The sequence below is a fragment of the Perognathus longimembris genome, chromosome 20 (genome assembly GCF_023159225.1).
Source record: "Perognathus longimembris pacificus isolate PPM17 chromosome 20, ASM2315922v1, whole genome shotgun sequence".
Lineage (NCBI taxonomy): Eukaryota > Metazoa > Chordata > Mammalia > Rodentia > Heteromyidae > Perognathus > Perognathus longimembris.
The window spans coordinates 25,224,432-25,246,735 of record NC_063180.1 but is presented as its reverse complement, the minus strand read 5'-3'; the positions used below and the strand labels follow the sequence as shown (position 1 = coordinate 25,246,735).

The window sequence follows — 22,304 nt, the reverse complement described above, 5'->3', positions numbered from 1 at the left end:
CCCTCCCGGGCGCCTAGCTGTGGCCACGCCTCCTCCCTCGCCCAATCCCGCGTCCTCTGGGCGCGGAGCTCCGGCCTCGCCCCGCCCCGAGCACGAGGCCACGCCCCCTCACGTACTCGCGGCTCCGCGCCCGGAGCTCCGCAGTTCGAACGCACCCCGGAGTCCACTCTCGGGCGCGTTCCCGGTGTGCCTCTCCCGAGTCCTTACGGCGGCTTCGACCCCGGACCTTTCCGCGCCTCGGGGTTGTGCCGAGACGGGGAGGCGTGGCGCGGGCCGCGGTGGGCTGAGGTTCGGGCTGCCGGGCCTCCTCTCGCCCGGTGGGCGGCTCAGGTGGGCCGGGTGCGGGGAGTGTGGGCCGGCAGGTGGGCCGGGTGCGGGCAGGGCCGATCGGCAGTGGACCGGGTGCGGGGACCAACGCCGCCTGTGGCTCTGCCCGATCGGGTCAGACTCCGCTCCAGGTTTACTCGTGTGGGGGACCTGAGGATCAGGGCTGAGGAAATCGGCTGTCGGGTCTAGGGAGGGGAGGCCCTGTAGCTCCGAAGAGATAGAGGCTGGAGGCCTAGTCTCCTTAGGGTGTTTGGGAAGGAAAAGGGATTGGTTGGCGGGGTGGGAGGGGCTCTGGATTCTTGAAGAGGTTGAGGGACCTGGGGAGGCACATCGAGGGGTCCTTGAGTTCTCAAAGGAAGAGGGAGTGGGAAGGCTGGATTCCTGGGCTCTGAGAGCGAAAGAGTCTGGTAAAGGGGTTGTCTTGGGGTCCCAATGGGAAAGATGTCCTAGATTAGGGGTAAGGGGAGTAGCTTTTTATTTTTACTCAGAAAGAAATGGAACTTCTGGGTCCTGGGAGAAGAGGACCCTGGCCTGGTCTCCTGGGTTCTCAAAAGGAGAGGGTGGAGCCTGGATAGGCCCCTTCCTCCTCGGAGAAGGACTGCCAGAAGCTGGAGGAACTGGAAGCCACACCTGGGTTCTTATTGTGAGGCCCCCTGCCCTCCTCTCGCTTCTTCTCCAGACCATGTCACCCGAAGAATGGACATACCTAATGGTTCTACTTATCTCCATCCCCATCGGCTTCCTCTTTAAAAAAGCTGGTGAGTCAGGTTCCCTCAGTGGAAAATAAAAGGGGAGGGCAGAGAGAGAGGCAGGTGGGGTCCCCCACTAGAAAATGCTAGGCTTACGCTGTCCCCTTTTTCCTGCAGGACCTGGGCTGAAGAAATGGGGGGCAGCAGCAGTGGGCCTGGGGCTCACCTTGTTCACTTGTGGCCCCCACACTTTGCACTCTCTGGTCACCATTCTGGGGACCTGGGCCCTCATTCAGGCTCAGCCCTGGTGAGATGGAGGGGCAGGAGGGGAGGAGGGAGAGGAGGAAGCGGCCTATTTCCTCTGTGGGTCTTCTGCTGCTTCTGCTTTATTTTCTTGATCCCTCCTGTTTTTCTCTTATTTCTCTGTCCTGTGTTTAGTCGGTCTTGTTTTCTCCTATCTCCTGCACCTCAGTCTTGTATATACATGTCAAAGTTGGACCTGTCACCATTCACTTATGCATTACTCATCTCTACCCCCTATCCTGATGTTGGTGGTGAAGGAAAAAAAAAACTGGAGGACTAAAAGGTCTTCACCTTGAAACTTCCCTTTTTTATTTGTCTTTCTCTGTATTCTGGTACTGAGGCTTGAACTCAGGGCCTGGACAACTCCCCTACTTTCTTTGCTCAAGACCAGTGCTCTGCCACTTGAGTCACTGCTCTGCTTCCTGATTTTTTGCTGGTTAATTGGAGATAAGTCTCACAAGCTCTCCTGCCCAGGCTGGCTTTGAGCCTTCATTCTCAGATCTGAAGCTGTTCTTTACCCCTCTTCATTGTTTTCCTCCATGTGGCTGCATCGCTTCTGCCCCTGCCTGCCATCCTCTGTCCCCTCTCTGCCCTGCTGTTTTCTATTTGAGTGGGAAGAGATGGGTGGGGGGGATTTCTGGCTAGACCTTGGGAGGGGGAAGCAGAGACTGAGGTCCCTGTGTCCAGCACAGCCACCTCCCACCTCTGCCCCAGCTCCTGCCATGCCCTGGCTCTGGCCTGGACCTTCTCCTATCTCCTGTTCTTCCGAGCCCTCAGCCTGCTGGGCCTGCCCACTCCCACGCCCTTCACCAATGCCGTCCAGCTGCTGTTGACACTGAAGGTCAGACTTGGGGTGCACTACTCCCTCCATCCTCCCTGGGAGCCATTTCTTCCACACCCCCACCCTCCACCTCCTCATCCCTATGGGGGAGGGGGTGGGAGGGATTTTTGTCTTTTACGACCTTAAGCATGGGCCTTTGCCAGTTGCTAGGAACAAGGTTCATCTGTTGCATACTCTTAAGCAAGTTTTCACCTCTTCACTTGTTCTGGAGTAAAGAAATGGCCCCAGTGCTCCCAACAGGAGGCGTGATTTGGCACTTGGAGTATACCTGTCCGGTTTGCTTTGCCGGCATATTCTTGAGTCTAGCTCTGCCTGTTAGTCACCTAAGAAGGTGGGTTAAAAACAGACATGGCCTCTGCCCTCAACCAACACAGAAATGGCCTCCTACTATGTCAGGAGCCAGTGATGGATATCAGTGAACAGGGACTCTTGAGCTTGAGAACTGGTTTCTCCAGACTTCCATGTTCTTATCAGGAGTTCAAGGATAGGCGGGTTGGCCAGCTAAGAGAAGAGCTGGGGAAGAACCTGTCGAGATGTTTGCAGACCAGTGGGCTGCATACCACACACTGCCAGCTGCATCTACTTTTTGCAGAGCACAGTGAGGTTTGGGCAGCTCTTCTGGGGCTTGAACTCAGGGCCTAAGTGCTGTCCGTGAGCTTTTGTGCTCAAGATTAGCACTCTACCGCTTGAGCCACAGTGCCACTTACAGAGTTTGAGAGGTTTATTGGAGATAGTCTCATGGGCTTTCTGCCCAAGCTGGCTTCAAACCGCAATCCTCAGATCTCAGTCTCCTGAGTAGCTAGGATTATAGGCATGAGGCACCAGTGTCTTACCGGGTTCGTTTCTTAGAGACAGAGTGCATTCAGTGTTACATATTTTTTTTTTTTTTTTTTTTTGGCCAGTCCTGGGCCTTGGACTCAGGGCCTAAGCACTGTCCCTGGCTTCTTCCCACTCAAGGCTAGCACTCTGCCACTTGAGCCACAGCGCCGCTTCTGGCCATTTTCTGTATATGTGGTGCTGGGGAATCGAACCTAGGGCCTCGTGTATCCGAGGCAGGCACTCTTGCCACTAGGCTATATCCCCAGCCCCCAGTGTTACATATTTAAACATAATTCGCCCTTAGCTGGGCGCTGCTGGCTCACACCCTTCACCTAACTACTCAGGAGGCTGAGATCTGAGGATCACAGTTCGAAGCCAGTCCAGGTAAGAAAGTCTTATGAGACTCTTATCTCCAGTTAAGCACCAGAAAGCCAGAAGTAGAACCGTGGCTCAAGCAGTAGAGCTTCTACCCTTGAGCAAAACAATTCAGAGACAGCACCCAGGCCCTGAGCTCATGCCCCAGGACCGGCACAAAAGAAAACTAATGATAATTCATCCTGAATGCCACAAGGAGAATTAAAATGGGAAGAGCAAGACCGGATGAGACAGGATTCCTTTATGAAACGGCCAGTGGCCAGAGGTGGCAGCTGCATGTATTCTGTCTATTGGAAGGTGGCTGAGTTCCCACAGGAAATGCTGCTTTGGGAGTCATTCCAGGGGTGCTCATTCACATTGGTGAGAGCCAGGATAGAGAGGAGGAGAAGGAGAAGTGCAGAAGTTGGGAGCTATTAGCGATCCTGGGCCTGGAGTTTGGGGTGGGGTAGGTTGTAAAGTTCCATAGGAATAAGTGTTGTGTAGCACCATCTTTCTTGGGTCATCGGCTCACCCTCCTGCCTTCCTCCATCTATTGGGATCTTGACTACTGAACCCAGCAGGAAGCCACACACACCCCTGTTGCCTCTGGGTTGAAAGTGGATCTGGAAAGGCAGGAAGACAGCCCCAGGTCTCCAGTGGAAGCAGAAAGGAGGGAAAATAGTAGACTTGTTGGGTCGGGGGCGGGGGGGGGAGTGAGGGATGCTCTGTAGCACTCTCTCTTAGGAAAGCCACTAGAAGACTTGCTTTAGCAAACGAGGGATGTTGTGTTCCATTTGGAGGGGCATAAATGGCAAGGCAATTTGCTGGATAGGTTCTTGTGCTCCTGGGAAGGGGTGTGTGTGTATGGTGTGCCAGTGTTTGTGGATGGTATGTAAAGCTACATATACAATTAGGTGACAGCATGCACGGCCCAAGGCTGAGCTTAGGGAAGGTACCACCTGCAGACATTCTGCACCAGTTTAAGATCTCAGCCCCTGTCCCCCTTTTCCCAGCTGGTGAGCCTGGCTAGTGAAGTCCAGGACCTACACCTGGCCCAGAGGAAGGAAATGGCCTCTGGCTTCAGCAAAGAGCCCCCTCTGGGGCTGCTGCCTGAAGTCCCCTCCTTGATGGAGACGCTCAGCTACAGCTACTGCTATGTGGGGATCATGACAGGTAAGTGGACCTGCCCCTGCATCCCGCTCCCCCTCCACCAGAATTCCATGCCTGTTCTCTCTTTCTGCCCTGCCTTTCCTCAGGGCTGCTTTCACCCCAGCACCTCCTGCCTGTGCCCAGCCTTGTCCCGCTCTTCTGCTCAACTCCATTGCCCTGGTAGATACTGCTGTCATCCCGGAGGACCGATTCCTCTACCATCAGAGCCGATTCCTCTACCATCAGAGCCATACCCATCCAGACTTGGTTTTTGTTTTGTCAGTGGTAGGGCTTGAACTCGGGGCCTGGGTGCTGTCTCTGAGCTTCTTTGGCTCAAGGCTGCTACCACTCTACCACTTGAGCCAAGGCACCACTTCCAGCTGTTTCTGAGTAGTTTGTTGAAGTAAGTGTCTCACAGACTTTCTTGCCCAGACTGGCTTCCTGGTGATCCTCAGATCTCAGCCTCCCGAGTAGCTAGGATTACAGGTGTGAGCCACCAGCACCCGGGGAAGCCTTTGTTTTTTGATACAGAATCTGCACTGTGTAGTCCAGGGTGGCTTTGAACTCATGATTCTCCTACCTCAGACTTAGGGAGCTGTTATTCAAGTATTTATCCTGAAGCAAGTCACTGGCTTTTAGGATGGCTACAAAATTACAAAAACATCTCTCTGTATAACAGTTTCATGTTCCCCACAAGAAACATTTAAGTGAGCTCCATCCATCCCTAATTGACTTCCATCTCCCATCTACTTTCTCTTCCATGACTCATTCACAGTGAAATCACCCCACCTCCAGGTCTGATCTGTCTCAAAGTCCCAGTCCCCTTCGTTCCCAGGGTCTTTATCCTTCTCTACATGTGTGTATGTATATATGTGTGAACTCACAATAGTCGGCATCATCCCTTAGCTTTTTGCTCAAGGTGCTTCCACAGTTCTACTTCCAGTTTTTTACTGGTTAATTGCAGATAAGTGTCTCCAGACCTTTCTGCGGTAGGCTGTATTTCAACCTTGAGCCTCATGTTGCAGCCTCCCCAGTAGTAGAGATTACAGGCATGTACTACCAGCACCCAGCTCTAATTTCTGCCCCTCTTTCGGAGTCCTTTATCCTCCCTGACTCTAGCCCCTGTCCTCATCTTTTGGGTCTCTGCACCTCTCCTCCATCTCCTGCCCCAGTCCCAACACATCTGACCACCTGCCCCTCCCTGCCTCCGCAGGCCCCTTCTTCCGCTACCGCACGTACCTGGACTGGCTGGAACAGCCCTTCCCTGAGTCGGTGCCCAGCCTGCGGCCCCTGCTGCGCCGCGCCTGGCCAGCCCCGCTCTTCGGCCTGCTCTTCCTGCTCTCCTCGCACCTCTTCCCGCTGGAGGCCGTGCGCGAGGACGCCTTCTACGCCCGCCCACTACCCGCCCGCCTCTTCTACATGATCCCCGTCTTCTTCGCCTTCCGCATGCGCTTCTACGTGGCCTGGATTGCAGCCGAGTGTGGCTGCATTGCCGCTGGCTTCGGGGCCTACCCCGTGGCCGCCAAAGCCCGGGCCGGGGCCGGCCCCACCCTCCAATGCCCACCCCCCAGCAGGTCAGGCGGGAGGGACACCCCCCAAGACTCGGCAGGCCCCATCACCAAGGGCTGGGCCTGCCCCTGAGCAGGGAGGAGAGCAGGGATCAGGGGCAGGGCCACCGCCCGTGGCTGGCTGGTGTGTCATCCCCTGGCCTTCACCGCCCACCTCCCCTGGGCTTTGGGGAAGTGGCGCCTGTGCCCCTTGTCTGTTGCTAGCGCTTGTCACCCCTCTGTGGTGAGTTGTCCTCTGTTGCTAGGGAGAGGAACGTGGTCTCTTAGCAACCACATCTTTGCCTTGTGTCGTGGAAGTGTCACCCCCAGAATCACACTGCGCTCCCTGGCTAGAAATACAGTCTATTGGTAGTGATGGATCAATAGGCAAATGGGATCCTGACAGACTGGGATCACTCCTTTCCAAAAGTTATTTTATTTTATTTTATTTATTTATTTATTTATTTATATACTTAGTGCCAATACAGGGGCTTGAACTCAGGGCCTGAGTATTGTGCCTTAGGTCTTTCTAAAGCTCAAGGCTGGCACTCTACCATTTGAGCCACAGCTCCACTTCTGGCTTTTTTTCTAGTTCATTAGAGGTAAGGGTCTCACGGACTTTCCTGCCCAGGCTGACTTTGAACTGTGATCCTCAGAGCTCACCCTTCTGAGTACTTTTGAAGGGAATAGTATCACTTTCTGCTTGCCTCCAGTGGAGGGAGCTCCCTTCCTAGTGACCACAGGTCATCTTCCTGTGGCCAAGGAATCTGAGCCTGAGCTCCAGCCTGACACTCATAAGTCATTAGTCGCAGAGCTACAAAGTATTCAGCTGTCTTGTTGAGGACATTTGGCTTCTGTGTTGCTAGGGAAATGTCATCCCTCACAATGGCAGAGCCTCCTGGAACTTCCTGTCTGCCTTCCTCCTGGGCTGGGGAATTAAGAGCCACTCCTAGCCAGGTGCAGGTGGATGCCCATAATCCTAGTTGCTCTGGAGGCTGAGATCTGAGGATCATGGTTCAAAGCTGGCCTGGACAGAAATGTCCATGCGACTCTATTTTGAACTAACTAACCACCAGAAAAACTGGAAGTGGAGTTGGGGCTCAAAGTAGTTGAGCGCTGGCCTTGAGCAAAAGAGCTCAGGACAGTGCCCAGGCCCTGATCAAGTCCCATGACAGACCAGAAAAAAAAACCAGTCCTTGCTAGGGGTGTGCCACCCCCTAGCAGTCACAAACTGCCATGGTGTTTGGGGGTAGTGACGCCACCCCCTGCCTCCCTGTGAATTTACCACTGCCCTTGTAGTCATGGGTAGACCTCCAGCTGCTAAAGTTCTCTAAATGCACCAAGCCCACTCACTTCTAAAGGATGGCTGCATCCTGTCATCAGAAGTCACGGGCATTTGCATAGGCCGAGCCAGGTTCGCAGTGCTGAGGCTGTTTGCAGCAGTGACCAGGAAACCCCTGGGTTCATGGAGGTGACACTTCTTGAGCACCCATAGGGACCAGGATAAAGGCCTGTGCTGGAAGCTTCCCCCACTAGGGTGGGGGGGGCTTGTTGCTAAGGAATGCCCTTTCCCTAGCAACAAATCCCTGAGAGTCACGTTCTATACCATCTCCTTAGCAACCAGGAACCACCTCCTTAGGAACTTGTTCAGCAGCTGCTGTGTCTGTGTTGGAAGCTACTTTGAATAACAGTCTGCTCGCTAGAGGACTTCCCAGCTTAGCAGCTGAAGCCCCCCAGGTGTTTTGTGGCTGTGGCAGACCTCAGTTGACCATGACCAAGGGAAGGAGAGTCCCCAAGTGAGCTGTGCCCCATGCCCCCCATAGGACCTCCCCCACTGTGGCCCTAGCAAGTGTAGCAGCCGGAGCAAGTGCTGTTCCCTGGTCAGAACCCCCTCCTTAGCACCGGGGCTGGGACAGGAGCGGGATTGGTGGGGCCTGGCTGAGCTGCATGTCTGTCCCCACCCTCACCCCCACCCCCAGTCCGGAGAAAGCCGCTTCCTTGGAGTATGACTATGAGACCATCCGCAACATCGACTGCTACAGCACTGACTTCTGCGTGCGGGTGCGGGACGGCATGCGGTACTGGAACATGACGGTGCAGTGGTGGCTGGCTCAGTACATCTACAAGAGTTCACCTGCTCGCTCTTACGTCCTGAGGTGAGGGGACCCCCCCCTCCCCCAGGACAGCACGGGACTACATTTCCCAGCTGCCTTGGCATGCCTGCAGTTGCTGCTGAGCCCTTGTTCTTGAGGCTCATGGGAGTTGTAGTTTCCTTGACTTCTTGTGCTGGGGTAAACCCTGGGCCTAAGGTCATGACACCTTCCATAGAAGCAAGCAGTGTACTGCTCACCTGTGGGCCACTGAGCAACCTTGAGGGGGTTGGCTGGCCACTTGGCTTCCATAGCTGTTCAATGCTGATAACTTATTTGATGGGCAGATGAAGTGACATAAAATGGTTGAGGTATTTAATGTATGGCTGAGAAAGTACTGGCTCCACTGGGTTGAGGTTTTAAATTTCAGGCGGCACTGGGGTTTTAGACTTGGGGCTTTGCAGTGAGTGTGTGCGTGTGTGCCAGTAAGAGGGCTTGAACTCAGGGCCTCTTGCTCTCTTGATTAGCATCTCTTACTGAAGGCTGCCACCCTACCACTTGAGCTACACCTCCATTTCCAGCATTTTGATTGTTGATTGGAGATAAAGAATTTCAAATTCTGACAAGTTCTAAGATGATACTGAGCCCAGATCACCTGGGACCTATGTTGAGTTGCAGGGCTAAAGAGTTAGGACTTTTGGTCCTGAGGGAGGAGGAGCTTTGAACATGAGACAGAACCCTTAGCTTCCTCCACCCTTGGGAGCTAGGGAGGAAGACTTGTGGGTGGAGGGCTGGATCTTGGATTCCCAGGTTTTGACTGCCCCCCCTCCCCCAGGAGTGCCTGGACCATGCTCCTGAGCGCCTACTGGCATGGCCTGCACCCTGGCTACTACCTGAGCTTCCTGACCATCCCGCTGTGCCTGGCGGCCGAGGGCTCTCTGGAGTCAGCCGTGCGCACACGGCTGGGTGCCAGGGGCCAGCAGGTCTGGGACTGGGTGCACTGGTTCCTGAAGATGCGTGCCTACGACTACATGTGCATGGGCTTCGTGCTGCTCTCCATGGGCGATACACTCCGGTACTGGGCCTCTATCTACTTCTGCATCCACATCCTGGCCCTGGCCTGTCTCGGGCTGGGGCTGGCTCTGGGTGGGGGCAGTCCTAGCCGGCGGAAGGCAGCCCTGCAGGCCCAGGCCTCCGGCCTCTCCCAGGAGAAGCTTCGTGAAGAGTGAGCTGCAGGCACCCACATCCGTCAGTCTCCAAACTTTGGTGTGGAAATTCTGCAAAGCAGGCTGCTGTCTCTTCTCCCGGCAAGAGGCTCCCAAACAGCTGGGAGCCTGGAGGAGCCCCTTCTCCCTCAGCTGACTACTCTGCCTGAAGCAAGGCTGGTGTTCCCCCCTTGACAGAGCTCCCCAGTTCTCTGCCCTGCCCTGTGCCCAGCAGGTTGCTAAAGTGAGGGTGTCATCCACACCTGCTCTGCTCTGATCCTGCTCCAGTTGGGGAAGAATAGAGAGTTAAACTTCCTCCCTGAATGCCGAGAAGGGCCCCATGGAGATGTGGCTTGAGTAAATCCTTCTCAATGCCCCCCCCACCCCCATCCGATAGGGACAGGAGTGCCAAGGCCAGGTTCTGGGACAGAGAACCTCTTCTTGTGTCTTGTTCCAATGTTACTTCCATCAAACCAGTCTTTCAGACGTGGAAGGGAACATGACCTTCCATTTCTTAAAGGGGAAACCGCTGTGGGTGGGGGGGAAGGGCAGGGGGATGCTCTTGCAGGAGTCACCTCCAGGTCCCTCCTGTGGTCCTGGGCTTCACACGGGTCTGAACTGTAAACCTTTCCCAATAAAGTGTTGCACAGGCATCTGGGTGTGAGACTTTCAGCCAGTGGGAATATGGGGGCCAGCAAACTCAGATGGGATGTGCCACAGACGGGGTGGACTTCCTGTTTCCCAGTAGGCCTGACTTCTAGGAAGTGCATTGTGTTCCCTACTGGCCACCTGGTGGCTGGGTACAGCCCTGCCCTGGGCCCCTCCCTTTCTTGGCTCCACCTTGGGGGCCACTAGAGTTACACGGAAACGACGGTGCCCAAGGCCATGGAGGAGAACCCTGCCTGGTATTCAGAAGCCTGGGTCCCCCCTGCAGGGTGGACAGCCCCCCTGGGGGCCAGAGGAGGTGAGAGCCAGAGGAGTCCTGATCCTGGCCCCCTCTCAATAGTGAAAGGGGGGGCCAGGCGGAGCCCTTGGGCCCTGAGGGCTGAAGCAAGGTTCTCCACTAAAGCCCTTTATTGAGAAGGGACTTGTGGGAGGGGGGCTGGATTAAAGAGGAGGAGATTGAGACCCAGCTATGCCGAAGGAGAGGAGCCCAGCCAGGCCCGGGACTCAGACATGGGCAGGACCTTAATCCCAGGCTCCTGAGCAGGGAGAAGGAAATGGCCACTGGACTCCTCAGACTTAACATAAACGGAGTGCAGGGTGGGGAACACTTCTGCCTGTGTAGGGGGAGTTTAGCAGTCTGGATCGCTGGTCTGATGGTGGAGAGCTGGGGCCTGGACCCCTGGGTCTGAGGGAGGAGGCTGGGGTCTGGACTCTGGGTCTGAGGGAGGAGGTTGGGGCCTGGACCCCCAGGTCTGAGGGAGGAGGCTGGAGTCTGGACTCTGGGTCTGAGGGAGGAGGCAGAAGTCTGGACTCTGGGTCTGAGGGAGGACGTTGGGGCCTGGACCCCCAGGTCTGAGGGGAGAGGTTGCGGCCTAGACTCTGGGTCTGAGGAAATAGGTTTAGGGCAGGGATGTCTGAGCCTCCCCAGCCCTTTACTCTCCGGCCAGGCCGGGCCCTGTCCTCTGTGCTGAATGAGCTCCCCAGTGCTGCCACCCTCCGGTACCGTGGTCCCGGTGTGCTACCTTGGGGAGCACTGGAAGAGGAGAATGATGGAGGAAGGAACCCCCAGCCCTTTCCAGAAGTCACCCCATTGCAGCCTCAGGATCCTCACCCCTCCCGGGAACTGCCCTGGCCCATGCAGGCAAGAAGGACTCACAGGTGACTGCTCACCCCTCCCCAAACCATTTCTCCCTCCAGGGGAGCTTTGACACATTACCTGTTTGGGGGTTTTGTTTTAGTGTTAGTACTGGGATTTGAACTCAGGGCCTGGGAGCCAACTTTCTATCACTCAAACCACAGCTCTACTTCTGGCTTTTTGGTAGCTAACTGGATATAAGAGCTTTGAGCCATAATCCTCTAGATCTCAGCCTGTTAAGTAGCTAAGATTACAAACATGAGCCACCAGTGCCAGGCTTGTTTTTGTTTTTTTTAAGAGTGTCTTTGGGAATTATAGTTATGAACCACCATGAGTGGCTCTACATTTCTTTTTTTTTTTTTTTTTGCCAGTCCCAGGGCTTGAACTCAGGGCCTGAGCACTGTCCCTGAGCTTCTTTTTGCTCAAGGCTAGCACTCTACCATTTGAGCCACAGCGCCACTTCTGGCCTTTTCTGCTTATGTGATGTTGAGGAGTTAAACCCAGTGCTTTATGCATGCTAAGCAAGCACTGTACCATTAAGCCACATTCCCAGCCTTCTTTTCTTTTTCTTTTTAATAAAAAAATTGTTGGTTGTGGGGCTTGAAATCAGGGCCTGGGCACTGTCCCTGAGCTCTTTTGCTCAAGGCTAGTGCTGTACCACTTTGAGCCACAGGGCCACTTCTGATTTTCTAGTAGTTAATTGGAGATAAGAGTTTCATAGGGGGCTGGGGATGTGGCCTAGTGGCAAGAGTGCTTGCCTCCTATACATGAGGCCCTGGGTTTGATTCCCCAGCACCACATATACAGAAAATGGCCAGAAGTGGCGCTGTGGCTCAAGTGGCAGAGTGATAGCCTTGAGCAAGAAGAAGCCAGGGACAGTGCTCAGGCCCTGAGTCCAAGCCCCAGGACTGGCCAAAAAAAAAAACCAAAGAGTTTCATAGGGACTTTTCTGTCCAGGCTGGCCTTGAACTGTGATCCTCTGATCTCAGCCTCCTGAGCAGCTAGGATTAGGATTACAGGTGTGAATGACCAGCGCCTGGCTTTTTTTTTTTTTTTTTTTTTGAAGTGGGGTTTCTCCATGTAGTCCATGCTTGCCTTGAACACAGGATCTTGCTTCCTCCAACTCTGGAATCTACTTTTTTTCTTTTCTACTTTGCCTCTCAAGCATTAATTTGGTTGGTTTCCTTTTTGCTGCTACATAGCACTCTACCTTTGTGCTACAGAGTATTCTATTTCTGAGTAGTGGAGTATACCAAAGTTTAATTCCTCATTGAATCTGTTTGTTTCTACCTTTGGCTGGTTCCCATTAGAAGCTCCTCATTTTCCTTTTTGACTTGTTTACTTTCCAGGAAGGGCCAGGCCAAAGACCAAGCAGCATACACCTCTGGGTCTAGGGCTGCCCACTGGGCCCGGCTGCTTTCCAGGTCTAAGGAAAAGATGAAGGAAGGAATGCAAAACTTGCAGCCCTGGGCATGGACACTGAAGAAGATTGGGGGTGTGGTGGGGTCCGAAGGGGAGGAGGCTGGGGCCCAAACCCCTGGATCTGAGGGAGGAGGCTGGGGTTCTGGACCCCTGGGTCTGAGGGAGGAGGCTGGGGTTCTGGACCCCTGGGTCTGAGGGAGGAGGACTGGGATTCTGGACTCCTGGGTCTGAGGGAGGAGGACTGGGGTTCTGTACCCCTGGGTCTGAGGGAGGAGGACCAGGGTCTACGGAAAACGATCCTGAGTCCTCTCTGCTGCCCCCTGCAGGACAGTTTGGTGGTGGCACCGCCTCCTACTTCTCCCTTCTGCGTTTCCTGGTGCTACTTAACGTGGTGGCATCTGTGTTCGAAGTCTGCATGAAGTTGCTGCCCACCTGGTTGGAAGGGGCTCCCCCAGGACCCCCTGGCCATACGGCCTCATCCTGTGGCTCTTACAGCCCCCACACCCAGGGTCTGGTCACTTTTCCCACCCAGATCTTCAACTTGCTCTCTGGAGAGGTAGGACCAGGGGTCTCAGAGACACTGGCCCCTCCGCTGGGCCTCAGTGACCCACACGATATCCCTGCCTGCACACCGGGTGGCCCAGCTCCTTGACCGCTGCCTACTCCGGGCCCCACAGTGATGCCAGCTGCCTTTGTGTCCGCAGGGCTATCTGGAATGGTCCCCTCTCTTTTACGGGTTCTATCCTCCTCGTCCTACCCTGGCGCTCACCTACCTGTGCTCCGTCTTTGCCTCTGGCCTCATCTGCCTGCTGCTCATCCTGCGCCGGTCAGTGACTCCCATGCCATGGTGATCATTGAAGCCCCCTCTTTTGTCTTGGCCTCCTGTCTCCCTCGTCTCTGTGTCTCTTCTGGATGTCTGGGTTCTGAGCCCACCTCTGAGTTTCTCTTGGCCTTGGGTGTCAATGATCTCATGGGACCCTGTGTCTTGTTCTCAGCTCGTCAAATAGGCCTCACGTTGCCTTTGTCCCCTAAGATGGGCCCCAATCCCGCTCCCCAACACTGTCCTGGTCTCTCTCCTCTCAGCTCCGTGTCCGGGCTGAGGCAGACGTTGTTGGCCGAGTCTGAGGCTCTGACCAGCTACAGCCACCGGGTGTTCTCAGCCTGGGACTTCGGCCTCTGTGGGGACGAGAACGTGCGGCTGCGCCAGCGCAACATCCGCTATGAACTGCAGGTGTGCTTGGGGATCAGGAAACCGCAGGACCCTACAGATGGGGCGCAGGGGCTCACCCACCCCTAGGGCCCCGGGAAAAACCAGGTGGAGCTTCCTTCAAAAGAGGCCACTCTTGGAGTATGATAGGGCCACGAGAAGGCCACAGCTAGGAAATGCCAGAGGACAAAGGATGCAGGAACAGAGCTGCTTTGGAAGTGCAGGCAAGAAGTATGGGGAGGGGCCTCAGAGGGGTGGGGCCTCGGTTCCAGCCTGAGACCGGAGGGGAGGGCCCTAAGAGGGCGGGGACTCAGGCCCGGTCTAAGCCAATGAGGAAAAGGTGAGACCTAAGGAGGCAGGACCTCAGGTCTAACCAAGGAGGACGAGCGGGTCCTGAGAGGGGCGAGGCCTTTGGATTCTGGGCAGAGCCTAGTTGGGGCGGGGCTTGGACGCAGGGCTGGCTAGAGAGAGGGGCTTTGCCAAGAGAACCAAATACCCCCCACCCCTGCAGTCAAGAGGGCTGGAGAAAGGGCTACCGAAGTCCTCAGAGTGGTTGAGGGCTGTATCCGTTCCACGTGAAGAGCGCTCAGGACCCCCACACACAGCTGGAGGAATGGAGGGCAAGGGGACATCTCTCCCGGCCTCAGGTGGAGCTGGAGGAAGCAGCGGTCCGGTGCCAGGCTGCGGGGCGGACGCTGGGCCAGTGGGTCAAGGTGTGGTCGGTGCGGTTGCTGCTCAACCTGCTAGTGTTGGCGCTCCTGGGGGCGGCCTTCTACGGCGTCTACTGGGCCACGGGCGCCGCTGCGGAGCTGAAGGTGCACAGGGCCCGGTGGGAGGAGTGGTCTGGAGGGCTATGGGGGGTGAGCTCTAGGGTTCTTGGGATCGGATCATAGGAGGCAAAGAGAGATGGGCTGTATCACTCGGGTTTGGGGAGACCCTTAGGGAGGAAGAGGTTTGGGGAGAGCCTTCAGCATGGTACTTTCTTTGATCCACTCTCTCTCCCAGGAGACATCCCTTGTTCAACAGACGCCACTGTTAAAGCTTGTGGTGGATTACCTCCCATCCATCTTCATTTCTGGGGTCAACTTCATTCTACCGCCCGTGTTCAAGCTCATGGCCCCGCTGGAGGGCTACACCCAGAGCCATCAGATCATACTCATCCTGCTCAGGTTACAGCCTCGCGGGGCCGACATGGGTGCTGGGAGATGAGGATGGGGTGTATCAGAAGATCCTTTGTTGTTGCCAGATAAGACAGAGCACCCATAGCTCATGTCTGTAATCCTAGACACTCAAGAAACTGGGATCTGAGGATAACTCTTCAAAGCCAGCCTGGGATTCTTATCTGAAATTAACTACCAAAAAGTCAGAAGTGGTGCTGTGGCTCAAGTGGTAGTGCATCAGCTTTGAGCAAAAAAGCTAAGGGATAACACCCAGACCCTGAATTCAAGCCCCAGTACACACACACACACACACACACACACACACACACACACACACACACACACAGAAGTCCCTTGAATATGGGAATATCTAGAGAGTTCTAGATTCAAACCTGACTGTGACACTGAGCCTCGGTTTCTTCAATCTATGGAAATCACAGATGGGCCACACAGGAGGGACCTGATCTATAGTGGGCCTTGGGGTCACTGCTTTCCTTTCCTTGCTTTCCCCACGCAGGACTGTGACTCTGCGCTTCGCCTCCCTGCTGTTCCTGCTCATCTCTCTCTGGAATCAGATCACTTGTGGGGGTAACTCCGAGGCAGAGGCATGCCAGACCTGTGGCTACAATTACAAGGAACTTCCAGTAAGCAGGCTGGGGACCAGCTTGTGCCTTCCTGGGCTTGGCAGTGGGACTTTGTGAGGCCTGAAATGAAGCTTAAGGGTGCCAGGGGGTAGGGTGGATGCTTGAAAAGACATGCCAGAATGCATGGATGGGAGGGGGGCGGGTCTCATAGGCTTCAGCTTTGAAGCGTTGGATGTTTAGGCTTGTGAGTGCAGGGATCTAGGGGTCACGTTGACTGGAATTTTTCCTTTGTCAGTGCTGGGAGACTAAGCTGGGCCAGGAGATGTACAAACTCCTGCTCTTTGATTTGTTGACTGGCCTGGCTGTCATGCTGCTCATCCAGTTTCCTCGGAAGTGAGAGCCCTGCCCCTCTGTGACCCCACCCCAATTATTAAGGCTCCGCCCTGAAACACAGCTCTTCCTTTTTTTTACTCAGGGGCCTCTGTCTTAGCCTTAGGTCCCAGGCTCCCAACCCTCTCCCAAGTCATTTTGTAACCCCTACCTCCTTGGTACCTATGGGTCCCGCCAGTCCTCAGGCCAGGCCTCAGGCTCTGTCCCTTGACACACTCAGACCACCTGATATTAAAAGCTTCACTCTTTATATCTTCCCTTTGGGGTTGATGGGTGGGACTGTGCTGGTGGGAGAAACCTGGCCAGCACTTCTCAGACTGCCCCACCCCATTTGGCCCTCAGAATACTCTGTGGCCTCTGTCCTGGGGCCCTGGGGCGACTGGCGGGGACTCAGGAGTTCCAGGTTCCTGACGAGGTGCTGGGCCTCCTATATGCACAGACCGTGGTCTGGGTGGGGAGCTTCTTCTGCCCTTTACTGCCTCTGCTCAACACAGCCAAGTTTCTGCTGCTTTTCTGTCTGAAGAAGGTAAGGGGGCCCAGGGTCTGGGCCCGCAGGTGCTGGGGTAAGTGCTGGGTTCTTGACAACTCATGTAGGTCCTGAGGAAGGAGAACACTGCACTGCATGGCAGAGTTGTGGGTCAGGAGGAGGGGACCCCCCCCCCACTTCTATGTCTGAGCGATGAAGGCTCCGATTCCTGGGAATTCAGATTCCCTGACAAGCAAAAAGGTGAGGCAGAAGACTGTAGGGTCAAAGATCTCCTTTTTCTGTCATCTCCCTCCAACCCCCCAGCTCACCCTCTTCTCCACCTGCTCCCCGGCTTCCCGCACCTTCCGGGCCTCTACAGCAAATCTGTTTTTCCCCCTGGTCCTGCTCCTGGGCCTGGCCATCTCTGCAGTTACTGTGCTTTACAGCATCTTTCTGTAAGTGTGAGAGCCCCAACCTCCCTTCCTCCCTCAACACACTCTCCATCCTTCGCTCTGCTTTAAGGATTCTGATTCTGGCCTTCCTAAGCCCATCTGATCTCTGCCTCCAGGATCCCACCTTCTAAACTGTGTGGCCCGTTCCGGGGGAAGTCATCCATCTGGGTCCACATTCCCGAGTCCATTGAAAACCTCCCTCAGACAGCCCAGAACTTCCTTTTCTTTTTGGGTTCCCAGGCTTTTGCTGTGCCCTTTCTGCTACTCTCCAGGTGAGGGAAGTGCGGGAGGGGAGCCCAGACTATTCAATGTGTATGTCATCTGGGGTTAATCACCTGTGTGAGGGAGGGGGCTGGGGCCCTGAGAAAAGAGGGGCTGGAGGGGTTTTGAGGCTCAGCCTCTGGTTTCTAGAGAGCCTTAATGTTGAAGATAACCTGTCTTCTGGGCATCTCTGTCTTTTCTAGCATACTGATGACGTGTACTGTGGCTCTGGCTAACTCCTATGGGCGCCTCATCTCCGAATTTAAACGTCAGATAGAGAGAGTGAGCCATGCCTGTCCAAGGGAAGGGAAGGGGAGGGAAGAGGAGGAAAAGGGAGGGGAAGGAAGGGGAATAAAAAGGAAAGGGAAGGGCTCCTCCTCCTCCAAGATGCAAAGGGATCAAGGAAGAGAATGTGTGTCTCACCCCCATACCTTATTACCCTAGGAAGCACAGAACAAAGTCTTTCTGGCACAGCGAGCTGTGGCTCTGAGCTCGGCCAATGGGGCCCTTTGACCAGCCAGCCTGTGGTAACCACGTCCCACCTTCAGGTCCAGATCACCTTTGTAATAAGTCTGGGCTCCGTCAAGTGTAAAATGATGGAGCTCTCCTGAGCCCTGAATCCGAAGATTCTCCAGAGCCTCCGCCGCCAAGTCCCGGCTCTCTTTGGAACCTCTTAATTATATTAATAAACACGGCCAGAACGGCTGAGTGCTTTCCAACCCGCGTCCTGATGCCACCTTGACGTTCTAGCCCTGTCTAGGTCTAGGGCTCTAGTCCAAGAACTCCAGACAAGCGTGCCAGCCAATTGGCGGCCACTTTGACAGCGTCTGGGGCTGCTCGTGATTGACTCTGAACGCTGACAAGAACGGTCGCTAGGCAACAACACGCGTCGAGCATCTGGGATTGGCTGCGATGGAGGGCCAGTCATATACGGCTACATAGTCGGAGGGGCGGTGCTAATTGATCTACAGCCAATCCGTGTAGGGACCACAGGAAGAGGGCGGGGTGTCGTCTTTGCCAATAAGAAGTGCAAGAAGGCGGGTCTGACAGTCAGTCGACTGCTGCGGCGCCATGAATATCTTACCCAAGAAGAGCTGGCACGTCCGGAATAAGGACAATGTCGCTCGCGTGCGGCGTGACGAGGCCCAGGCCAGAGAGGAGGAAAAGGAGCGTGAGCGGAGAGTGCTACTCGCTCAACAAGAGGCAAGCGGGGAGGGCGGCGGGCGGAGCTCGGGCCGCCCATTGCGCTGCGGGAGCCGGAAGTGGGTGCTGCGCAGGCGCGGTGTGCGGAGCGCAAACCGGCTTATTTCAGGGAAGTTGGGGTTTTTAGTTTTCCGGGGCAAGGACCCCATTTGTTGTGCGCCTCCCGTGTGTTGTGTAGGACGCACCGTGCGTTGGGAATTATCTCCTTACATGGGGAAGTTGAGAAGAGAGTGGATGAGCTAGTTCTGTCCACTGGGAGACCCCTTTCCCCAGGGTCCCAGACACACACCACTACCACCCGGCAGCCTTTGTAGCCCCTTAATATGTTAAGTTTACGCCCAACTTTCAGTTCTTCATATAACCTATCTGATTTTCAACAGTAGCTAAAAGGTAGCCTGGGCTTTTTAGCGCTCTTACTCAGCAACTCACAGATGGTAATCTACCAGTGAGCCATGCCAATCAGGCATTTCTGATGGTTGGAGATGAGAGTCTTGTGGACTCTTGCCTGGACTGGCTTTGATTTTTTTTTTTTTTTTTTTTGCCAGTCCTGGGGCTTTGGACTCGGGCCTGAGCACTGTCCCTGGCTTCTTTTTGCTCAAGGCTAGCACTCTGCCACTTGAGCCACAGCACCACTTCTGGCCATTTTCTGTACATTGGTGCTGAGGAATTGAACCCAGGGCTTCATGTATACGAGGCAAGCACTCTTTGCCACTGGGCCATATCCCCAGCCCCCTGGGCTGGCTTTGAATTTCTATCATCCAGATCTCAGCCTCCTGAGTAGCTAAGATTACAGGTGTGAGCACCAGCTTTTAAAATCACATCAGTAGAAGTTGCACCTTGAAACCAGGCAATGATTAATCTCCAATTAATCAGCAAAACAGCTGGACTGCAGTTGTGGCTCACAGTAGAGTGAAAAAAGTCAAAGCACAAAGCCCTGATTGGTACCAGCACACACAAGAGAGAATTCCTAATTGATTTGGGATAGTGACTTGGATCCAATCCTGGAACTCAGGTGGTTGTCCTGAAACTCATGGGGCCTTTTTTTTTTCTTTTCAGGGGGACTGAGGGCGGGGGAGGGGGGGAGAGAGGGAGGAAGTGGTAGTGGTGGAAGTGTTGCTGGGGAATGAACCCTGCATCTTACACATGCTAAGCAGGGACTCTTACCAGTAAGCCACACACTCTCAAGTCTAGCCCAGGGATGTTGTGGTTCAGACCATAATGAAAGCCCCATTTCCACCCTAGGTGGAGACAGGTGTCTTTTCTGGGTCCCTGCACTCCATGGTTCCTTTCTTTTTGCCAGTCCTGCGCCTTGGACTTGGCACCAGAGCACTTCCCTGGCTTCTGTTTGCTCAAGGCTAGTCTGCCACTTGAGCCACAGCACCACTTCTGGCCTTTTCTATGTATGTGGTGCTGAAGAATTGAACCCAGGGCTTCATGTATTTGAGGCAAGCACTCTTGCCACTAGGTCACATTCCCAGACCCTCTTTTTTTGGCCTCTACTAGGCCTTGAACTCAGAGCCTGAGCAGTGTCCCTGGCTTCTTTTTGCTCAAGTCTAGCACTCTGCCACTTGAGCTGCAGCGCCACTTCTGGCCATTTTCTATATATGTGGTGCTGAGGAATCGAACCCAGGGCTTCATGTATACGAGGCAAGTACTCTTGCCACTAGGCCACATTCCCAGACCATGGTCCCTTTCTTGTAGCCTCCTAGCACAGCAGCAGAGTCACAGGTCTACACATCACTTCCAGGTTCTAAGTGTCCTGCCTGTAACTTCCTCTCCCCAGGCCCGCACTGAATTCCTACGGAAGAAAGCCAGGAGTCACAGCACACTGCCTGAACTTGAAGCTGCAGAGGCAGGAGTTCGAAGTTCTGGCCCTGTGGACCTGTTCCGGGAGCTGCTGGAAGAAGGGAAAGGGGTGACCAGAGGCAATAAGGAGTATGAGGAAGAAAAGCGACAAGAGAAAGTAAGCTAGCTTCATACACCTATTCCTCCTGTCTAGGAATCCTAGTCACACACCTGTTCTTCCTAGCCAAGAATCCTAGTCACACACCTATACCAGCTATCCAGGAATCCTAGTCACATATCTATTCCTCTTATCCAGGAGTCCTGGACAGAGCTGGGAGGGAGATGCTTTGTTTAGGCTGGGACAGAGGAGTGTAAGGCTGCTGTGAGGGGTGTATGGGCTAACACAGAAAATGCACAACTGGATGAAGCATTCAAGTTGGGTTATTGCTGCAGGCACCCACAGGTCTACACAGAGGATGCAAAGCATCCAAGGAATCGCTGAGGTGAACCCTACAGGTATGTGAGAGGATTTGATTGAGATGTAGCTCAGGCTGGCCAGCAGCTTTGCAGTGTGCTTGCCTCAGCCTCCCAAGTGGTATAGGTGCACCGCCATAATTCTTGCTGTTTTTTTCTTTTTTTGGCCAGTTTTGGCTTGAACTCAGAGCCTGGATGCTGTCCCTGAGCCTCTTTGTGCTCAAGGCTAACGCTCTACCACTTGAGCCACACTGCTTCTGGCTTTTTCTGATTGGTTTATTGGAGTTAAGAGTCTCATGGACTTTCCTGCTTAGGCTGGCTTTGAACTGTGACCCTGAGATCTCATCCTCCCGAGTAGTTAGGATAACAGGTGTGAGCCACCCACGGCCCCTGGCTTTGGTGTTTCTTTTTAAAATGCCTTTAGACCTTCTCCATTCTCCTAGTCTCTTCCCTCCCTCATCACTTTGCTGCCACTCCTCTGCTTCGCTTACTTCTTGTTTTTCTTCACATTTCTCTCCAGCGCTTCCTGCCTTTGACCTCTAGGGTGGCTCTAGCCCATCCTTCCTTTACTCCAGTCCGCTCTCCCCAGGGCCGGAGCTCAGCCGGTGTGCTGCACCTCCAACAGCTTGGAACAGCTGGCTCAGGACTGGCCTGTGATTCTCAACTGTTGAGTAACTGACCTGGTTGCTGGGCGCTTTCCTGTTGCCACAGCCACAGCTCACGAGGGATGAAGGCTGTGTCCCATCACCCCATCTCTTGTTTTCTGACCCCTCTCAGGAGAGGCAAGAGAAAGCACTGGGCATCCTGACGTACCTGGGCCAGAGTGCAGCAGAGGCCCAGACTCAACCCCCTTGGTACCAGCTCCCCCCAAGGCAAAAGGACCCCCCGCCTGGCCCAGCCCCAGATGAGAAGACCAAGAGCCATCTAGACCCCTTACGGGAGATGGAGAAGCATCTGGGAAAGAAGAGGAAGCGCAGCACAGAAGAACACCATCCTGCCAGAGAGAAGGAAGAGTCTGGGAAACAACGCCCCAGAGAGTAAGAATGGAGGCCCAGTCCAGAGCAGGGCAGGCTTAGACTCCAGGGTCAGCCGTAGTGGGGGCATCGCAAGCTTGGCATTGTGGCCCCAGTTTCCAGAGAACCTGCAGGGATTCAGTGGAGCCCAGCAATGGCACAGATGCCTGCAGCTTTAGGACTTTTCATTTCTAATTTACGATGCTAAGAAGCCCTCATGTTTTAAGAGTGAAGACCACTCAGATAATAACCAAGGTTTAGGTTCCTAGGTTGCCAGGCCCAAATACAGAGGATTTGTTTCACTGTGTGTGCCATGCACTTTCCCAAGTGGGAAGGTGGTGTGGAGACTTGCTCAGGGGGTCCCGTACTATGGCTTCCTTCAGCAGGCTTAAGGAGCTGAGGGGGGGGAAGGGGAAGAGATCCAGGGGTCAGTGCTAACAAGAGCAGGGAGGCACAGGGTAGTGCCCCAGGGCTGTGCAGGGCTCTGACCTTGCTCCCTTCCTCCCCCCAGGCCCCCAACCCTGGACCAGCTTCGGGCTGAGCGTCTTCGGAGGGAAGCAACGGAAAGAGCACGGGCAGAGGCCTTGCTGGCCCGGCTCCAAGGCCGGGCACCCCAGGGTGAGCCAGAGGAGGAAGAGACAGATGACCGACGCCGGCGGTACAACTCCCAGTTCAACCCCCAGCTGGCCAGGCGCCCCCGACGGCAGGACCCCCCTCTTGCTCGCTGACTTTGGCGGGGGGGGGGGGCGGGGGTACAGAAGT

At 54.8% G+C, this 22,304-nt stretch overlaps 3 protein-coding genes across 5 annotated transcripts; all 3 read left to right on the top strand.

Annotated features, from left to right (window-relative positions):
- Positions 1-103: 103 nt before the first annotated feature.
- On the top strand, positions 104-9,881 carry Mboat7 (membrane bound O-acyltransferase domain containing 7). Of its 2 annotated transcripts, XM_048330196.1 has the most exons (8): positions 104-330; positions 1,007-1,085; positions 1,194-1,323; positions 2,034-2,160; positions 4,347-4,506; positions 5,696-6,056; positions 8,009-8,185; positions 8,955-9,873. In XM_048330196.1, the coding sequence occupies exons 2-8, from the start codon at positions 1,010-1,012 to the stop codon at positions 9,346-9,348; spliced, it is 1,425 nt and encodes a 474-aa protein (XP_048186153.1). In that variant the 5' UTR covers positions 104-330; positions 1,007-1,009; the 3' UTR covers positions 9,349-9,873. The 2 variants fall into 2 exon arrangements, with proteins under 2 accessions (XP_048186153.1, XP_048186154.1); XM_048330197.1 differs by lacking the exons at positions 104-330; positions 1,007-1,085; positions 2,034-2,160 and having other exon boundaries at positions 1,210-1,323; positions 8,955-9,881.
- Positions 9,882-10,008: 127 nt separating this feature from the next.
- Tmc4 (transmembrane channel like 4) lies at positions 10,009-17,810 on the top strand. Of its 2 annotated transcripts, XM_048330191.1 has the most exons (15): positions 10,009-10,288; positions 10,938-11,148; positions 12,475-12,620; positions 12,874-13,103; positions 13,252-13,373; positions 13,631-13,778; positions 14,402-14,569; positions 14,760-14,923; positions 15,432-15,558; positions 15,794-15,891; positions 16,231-16,414; positions 16,679-16,809; positions 16,923-17,078; positions 17,271-17,349; positions 17,512-17,810. In XM_048330191.1, the coding sequence occupies exons 1-15, from the start codon at positions 10,210-10,212 to the stop codon at positions 17,578-17,580; spliced, it is 2,112 nt and encodes a 703-aa protein (XP_048186148.1). In that variant the 5' UTR covers positions 10,009-10,209; the 3' UTR covers positions 17,581-17,810. The 2 variants fall into 2 exon arrangements, with proteins under 2 accessions (XP_048186148.1, XP_048186149.1); XM_048330192.1 differs by lacking the exon at positions 14,402-14,569 and having other exon boundaries at positions 10,159-10,288.
- Positions 17,811-17,896: 86 nt separating this feature from the next.
- Leng1 (leukocyte receptor cluster member 1) lies at positions 17,897-22,298 on the top strand. Its single transcript, XM_048330216.1, has 4 exons — positions 17,897-18,270; positions 20,054-20,233; positions 21,307-21,566; positions 22,054-22,298. The coding sequence occupies exons 1-4, from the start codon at positions 18,139-18,141 to the stop codon at positions 22,268-22,270; spliced, it is 789 nt and encodes a 262-aa protein (XP_048186173.1). The 5' UTR covers positions 17,897-18,138; the 3' UTR covers positions 22,271-22,298.
- Positions 22,299-22,304: the final 6 nt, after the last annotated feature.

Coding starts and splice junctions, on each gene's coding strand:
- Mboat7 (XM_048330196.1), top strand. CDS start 1,010: ATGTCACCCGAAGAATGGACATACCTAATGGTTCTACTTATCTCCATC. Junction 1,086..1,193: donor CTTCCTCTTTAAAAAAGCTG/GTGAGTCAGGTT, acceptor TTTTTCCTGCAG/GACCTGGGCTGAAGAAATGG. Junction 2,161..4,346: donor AGCTGCTGTTGACACTGAAG/GTCAGACTTGGG, acceptor CCCTTTTCCCAG/CTGGTGAGCCTGGCTAGTGA.
- Tmc4 (XM_048330191.1), top strand. CDS start 10,210: ATGGAGGAGAACCCTGCCTGGTATTCAGAAGCCTGGGTCCCCCCTGCA. Junction 13,374..13,630: donor CTGCTGCTCATCCTGCGCCG/GTCAGTGACTCC, acceptor CTCTCCTCTCAG/CTCCGTGTCCGGGCTGAGGC. Junction 15,892..16,230: donor CTCATCCAGTTTCCTCGGAA/GTGAGAGCCCTG, acceptor TTTGGCCCTCAG/AATACTCTGTGGCCTCTGTC.
- Leng1 (XM_048330216.1), top strand. CDS start 18,139: ATGAATATCTTACCCAAGAAGAGCTGGCACGTCCGGAATAAGGACAAT. Junction 18,271..20,053: donor TGCTACTCGCTCAACAAGAG/GCAAGCGGGGAG, acceptor TCCTCTCCCCAG/GCCCGCACTGAATTCCTACG. Junction 21,567..22,053: donor GGGAAACAACGCCCCAGAGA/GTAAGAATGGAG, acceptor TCCTCCCCCCAG/GCCCCCAACCCTGGACCAGC.